The 6,268-nt window shown below is 45.9% G+C and overlaps 1 protein-coding gene across 1 annotated transcript; it reads right to left on the reverse strand.

Moving 5' to 3' along the window:
• LOC109223038 (BES1/BZR1 homolog protein 4-like) lies at positions 5,123-6,268 on the reverse strand. Its single transcript, XM_019387301.1, has 2 exons — positions 5,784-6,268; positions 5,123-5,692 (listed from the first exon to the last, which is right to left on the reverse strand). The coding sequence occupies exons 1-2, from the start codon at positions 6,039-6,041 to the stop codon at positions 5,258-5,260; spliced, it is 693 nt and encodes a 230-aa protein (XP_019242846.1). The 5' UTR covers positions 6,042-6,268; the 3' UTR covers positions 5,123-5,257.

Raw genomic sequence — 6,268 nt, forward strand, 5'->3', positions numbered from 1 at the left:
GCATGCGTTGCACTCTTTTTTCCTTAGATCGGGTTTAGCCCAAATGGGTTTTACCGATAAGGTTTTTAATGAGGCAACACCCATATGCTACCTAAGGAACTTCCAACAAGTATTCAAGGCTTCTTTTCGATCAACCTCGAATACTGGGGGGCATCACCTCGGAGATTATATTTTTGAGAAAGATGTTTCACGCCTAAGAGGGCCTCGATAGGAGAACTTTGTAATGGGCCAAACGGTCGAATGAAACGTGTCCATATAGAATAGTCGAGCCCCGACGCAAAACATGTACGCATGTATCAACTATTTAAAGAAGCATTCTGGTTACATCAAAAACACTTTGTATATCATACGAGCTCTACACTTACAATCCTACGGGAAGCGGCTCAAGGGCCAAAGTACCCCGAAATACCCGGGGACTGTCACTGATAGTCAATACATCTGAATCATCAAAAATTCGAATTCATAAGACCTCAAAGAGGCACCCCCTCGAAACGAAGGCCAAGGCCAATTTACTCGGGGACTAACTTTTCGAACAGGTTCGGAAAATTATCGGAAAACAAGTCCAAGTGACAAACCCGAAGGCTACGACCATACTAAAGACTATGGTCACAAAAAGGCTACGGCCAAAATAATGCGATTCGGAGACGTCCGATTTTCGCTATAAAATTAAAGGCCTTCAAACATTGAAAAACCGGTTAAGTCAGGCTACCCCCGGCAAAAGCAAAATATAAGGGGCCTCGATAAATTTGGCCCCCGAAAAATCCATGGGCTTCGATAAATTAGCTCTCGAATAATCCAAAGGCTTCGATAACACCAGCCTTCGGAAAACCCTTCAGAGGTGTCCGATTATGTCTACATAAACGAAATGTCTAATAAGGTTCTGATACGTCGAACCTTCGAAAGACCCAACGGGTACAAAAACACATGCTAAGGCATAACTAAAATTTCAATAAGTCTTTTAGCCGAAACGAGGGAAAAATTGCCTAAGGGCCAATTCTAAAAAAAGAGCCTAAGGGCCAGCTTAAAAAGAAATATAGGGCCAAAGGCTTATGGGAATCCGAGACCTCATTCTCGTTCAACTCGGACCCAAAAGGCCCCTTTACCCCGAGCTCGCATTAAACTGATTTTCAGTTCGACTCGGGGATCATCTAAAACCTTAAGGGGTATGATCTTGGGCAATAAAAGCCTAAGGGCTTATTACGAGTCTAAACTGATACCCGAACTTAGCATTTGAATCGACGGAATTTTTCATAAACGGAGACAAAATAGAAGTCAACACATATCAAGGACAGAGCAAAATCTACTTTATATTCATTCAGGAAATTTACAAAACATATTACAACGCCCACAAAGGGGCCCTTGTACAAAAAGGAACCTAGTCTATTTTCGGGGCCACGTCCTTGGGAGTGCCGTCTTCGTCTTCAAAGACTTTATCTTCAGGAGCCTCTTCCCCTTCAGGAGCATCTTCCTTACTTTCCCCATCCCCGGAGCCGCTCACCACGTCCTCATCATTGTAGGAGACAAGAAACCTAGCATCGGTTTCCCGCGCCTGTGCTTCGGCTATCTCCTCGGCAAGGTCGAACCCCCGAGCATGGATTTCCTCGAGAGTCTCCCTCCAGGCTCGACACTTAGCCAATTCATTGCTCCGTCTTGCCCGCTTGGAGGCCTCCCTCAACTCAGATTGAACGTCTGCGGCTTCTCTCATATATATAGCAATGGATTTATCAGCCGCAACCTTAGTCTTCTTAGCTTCGGCCTTAGCTTAAGCAGCTTCAGCCTTAGCCTGTGCAGCTTCGGTCCGGGCTTTAACCAGTTCGGCTTCCAGCCCCTCGACTTCCCTGGCCTGAGCCAAGCTCTTCACTTCAGCACCTCGGATCTGAGCTTCAGCCGAGGCCAGTTAGGCCTTAACATCTTCCTTTTCGGCAGCAAGTTGATCCATGTTCTTCTTCCACTATTGGCAATCAGCTCGAACTCGATCTACCTCGCCTCGGAGCTACCCAATCATCTCAAGCTTTTGCTGTAGCTGAGATATCAAAGTGTTAGCCTCCAAAGTAGGGCCAAGAAGGCCGAACTTTGTTAAAATCGTTGTTACCTACTCGTCTAGCTCGGACTCGCTTTTTTGAGCTTTAGCCAATGCTGTTCGGAGATCCTTAAGCTCCTCTTCTCTCTGACTAAAGAGGAGCCTCAAGGCCTTCTCTTCGCCTGAAACCTTCTTGAGCTCGGCCTCGCATTGATTCAGCTCGGTTCTAAACTTTGCAACGGCCTATGCATTAAACGGAAACATATCAGTCGAAAGAAGACAATGGGAGAAAAACTTGCAATAGAAAGGGCAGGTCCTTACCTGGATAAGGAGACGTTGAGCCTCTTCGAAGAGGGAGGATGCATCATTAAAGTCGTTGGCGTCCTCGATCCCAGCATAGAAACCCTGAAAAGGATCATCTTCGATAACCTTATTTGGGTCGGGCTTCGGCATAGCGTTGGCTTCTTCGTTTTCCCCCTCAGAATAAGTTGGCAACGAAAGGGAGTGACCCGTTGTCGCAGCCCCGAGCTCCTCGCTCGGGGCGTTCTCATTATGATTGGGGGTCTCGGCATTTACTCCCTCCGGTATAGTTGTTGAAGGTAGAGGGTCAATCTCTACCCCCGGAGATGCAGGGGCCTTGCCCGTTTCTCCTTTCGGGGCATCCTCACCACAGGATGATGTGTCCTGTTCGCTCGGCGACCTCGACTTTTTTCGTAGCTCGAGTCACCAAAGCCGACCCTTCTTCATCATTCTCTTCATCATTCAGGAGGTCTTGGGCCGAGCCTGTGCCTGTTTGAGCATACCTTTTCCGCAGCCTTCGGGCAAGGATTTTCTTGTTCTGAGGGTCTTCAGGTTTCGAGACCCTTTTTCTTTTGTTGTCCTTCTCGAGCTTTGGATTTGAAGACTTGGTTTTTTTCCCAGGCGGGGCCAGCCTCATCTCGGACGCATCTCCAAGACCTGCATGGGAAAGCGTGAGTAAGTAATAACGCCACCAAAATGTATGAAAAATGTTGAAACTATAGAAAGGCACTCACCGTGGTTCTTGGCCTCCCACTGGCCCTTCGCCAATTCACGCCACTTACGCTTGTCGTAGGAAGAAGTGGAAGCTAATTTTCTGACCCAATCCTCGAGGTTGGGCACCGCTAGGGGCGCCCAAGCATCAGCTGCCGAAAGAAAGATAAGAGAGTTATGGAAAATGAAAGAACATGAATAGATACAAAAAATACGGACTCCACTTATGGTTAAAGTTCCACCTCTCCGGGAACGGCATTTTTTCTTCGGGGGTGATGTCCGAAGTCCTGACTCTAACAAATCGGCTCATCCAACCCCGATCTTTGGTTTCATCGGTGCTGGCGAAGAAGGACTTCGTGGTTCGACGCTGCAGCTTGATGAGCCCTCGGAATAACTGGGGCTGATACAACCAGACTAGGTGGCTGAGGGTGAATTCCAAATCCTCGGCCTTCTCAGAGAAAAACCGCAGCATGATCACGATGCGCCAGAACGAAGGGTGGATTTGACCGAGGGTGACTTCGTATGTCTTGCAGAAGCCGATCACCACCGGATTGAGGGGGCCTTGTGTGAAGGGATAAGTGTAAACACTCAAAAATCCCTCCTTGTGGGTAGTTATGCTTTCATCAGGCCTCGGGATCTGCACCTCGACCTTGTCTCCCCACCGGCAATCCTCCTTTACTTCCTTGATGAGTTGCTTAGTTATCAGGCTAATGTATCGGGATACGTGCTCGCATCGACCCTCGACATCTGGAGGATTCTCGATACCGAAGTCCTTCATGATAATGCAATCACCCGGGGTGATTTCTTCAAGTGTTGGCGGCACCACCGGTTTGGCTGACTGGGAGGCAGAGGAAGATGATGCTTTATCCTTTTTGGGGACCGTCTTGGAAGTTTTTGCCATAGTTATAAGCTAAGTATTACGGGTGCACAGGGATGTGGTGTTTTCAGGCAAGAGCTTGGTGTTTTTCTAACGTTTGAAGAGGCGGAGGAAATAAGTGATAGAAGAAAGAGATAAAGGTGGCAAAGGGAAGAAGTAAGAGTAAAGTTCTTCACTTGGAGGGATCGCCTCATATTTATAAACGGGCGATGACGGTTCGGCGGTTTTAGTGGCCGACCAATGCTGACATGCATTCAATGTTTTTGGGAAAGCGGACCGACGGGACGTTTCGAACGCGTGCATCACGAGGATGACGTCATCATTGAGGACTTCGGGAATACAAATCGTTTCTCATCATTTCATTATAAGAAACGCGGGGACTATCTGTATACGGTCAAAATCAGGGAGCCCGATTTTGAGGTCTTAAATTGGGTTATGAGTCCAAGTCCGGGCAACTCGAAATGGAAGTCAGATCCGGTCGAGGGACACATACCTCGAGGAAGGTGATCGAAGGCCTGACACGACCTGCATCAAGGGCAGCACAATCTCGAAGTCAATCAAGAAAAAACGAGAATTTCTCAAGGACACGTGGACCAGGGGATAAATTAAAGGATAAGATTTGTACGAAATGGTACGGGTCCGTACTAGGCTGTTATATACCTGTACCAATAGAATTCTTTACTACAATTAGAAATGTACTATATTGGGGTTTCCTCCTCCTATATAAAGGGAACCCCAATCATTTTGTAAGATTATCTCATATTATTCTCTACAATAGAACATTCTGCTCTGCCTATCTTGTTTAACGTGCTCAACAATTATTCTTCAGCTTATTTGTCTTTACTTCATTGTTCATACTTTATTGTTCTTAACTGACCTCGAGGTCCCTGGGACAACCAAGCTCGAGGCCCATATTGCTTCAATAACATTGATTTGGTTCATCATTTTTTCTTATTTAAGCTTAATATTACTTATCTAATCACTAGTATTAGAATATATCACGTATCTTTAAAACCACAAATTGTCTTTAATTGTTACTTACTTTTTTCGAGGTAAACAAAGCTAAGCAACAAAATAGTAATCACTTCAAAGTTATACAGTATTTCCTCCATTTCAATTTAGATGAGTTAGTTTGACCCGGCATAAAATTTAAAAAAAAAATATTTGAAACTATACAGTCTTAAAAGCTTAAGAGGTAAAAGCTTTGTGTGGCCATAACATTTATGTAATTATAAAGATTTCTGATAAAATGAATAGTTTAAAGTTAGAATTATTTCTAATAGCCGGTACGGGCAAGTCTTTGTGAATAGAGTGAAGCGTACGGCGCCGCCAAACCTTAGTCAAGTGCTTTACGGAGGTGACCCCACCGGAGTATTCTGATTTGAAGCTCTGACTTCCTGCAGCAAGTACGACGGCTGTTCTTGGTGGTGCACGGTGGCAGAGGCGGCGGAGGAAGGGTGGTAGAGCCCACTTATTCCTCCACCAGCTGCACCGCCTCCTGCGCCGGACATGTAGATGGAGAGAAGAGTATCAGAAGAGGAAGAAGACAGCAGAGCACTGGTAGAGACGCCGCCGGAAAGTGAAAAGCTAGAGTCGAAGAGATGAGTTGTCGGCGTCCTACTATAAGTTGTCAACGTATCTCCGCCGTTTGCGGTGGCGCGAAACGGAGATGCGGTAGTTGAACATTCTCCGCCGCCGCCGCTTGTGGGTCCTACGGTGCTGCTAGTTGGCGTAGCTGCATTGTATTTCCCTCCAACACCACAATGTGGACACGAATTGTTATTCTGATGTAAAAAATGAGAACAACTTTAATTATGGATGAGTTAAATCCAAAAGATAAAAGTGAAAAATGGAAAAGCAAGAGGAAACAGAGACCGTGGAAGAGGAAGAGCGGTAGGTGGTGCCATCAGGGTCAACAATCCAACCAGCTTCAGAGGCCAGGTGGCGGAGGACTTGGTTGATGTCGGAACGAGGGGAGAGGCGGTAACCGCCGTGTTTACGGAGGCCGTTGAAGATCTTAGTCGTAATAGCTCTTCTCTGACGCTCTCTCATCTTCGTCTTCTCCTTTTCAACCGCAGTTCTTCTTCCATTGCTGTTGTTACATCTCTCTTCACCTGCAACTGATTCATTCATTTGTGGATCTGGAAATATCTGGTAAGTAATTGTGAAATTGTGGTTTATCTGTTGTTTTCTAAAGGGGGAATTGAAGAGAAGCTTTTCGCATGACAGAGGAGTTCAACATTGCATGTTTACTGGGAAAGACTAGTCTGGCGCCAGTGGCAGAAAATAATTTTCATTTTCTGAATAGTTTGTAAATTATGGCTTCTTTACTTCAAATTATACATAATGATGCTATTTAG

The sequence above is a fragment of the Nicotiana attenuata genome, chromosome 2 (genome assembly GCF_001879085.1).
Source record: "Nicotiana attenuata strain UT chromosome 2, NIATTr2, whole genome shotgun sequence".
In the NCBI taxonomy this organism is placed as follows: Eukaryota; Viridiplantae; Streptophyta; class Magnoliopsida; order Solanales; family Solanaceae; genus Nicotiana; species Nicotiana attenuata.

Coding starts and splice junctions, on each gene's coding strand:
- LOC109223038 (XM_019387301.1), bottom strand. CDS start 6,041: ATGAATGAATCAGTTGCAGGTGAAGAGAGATGTAACAACAGCAATGGA. Junction 5,693..5,783: donor ACCGCTCTTCCTCTTCCACG/GTCTCTGTTTCC, acceptor TTTTTACATCAG/AATAACAATTCGTGTCCACA.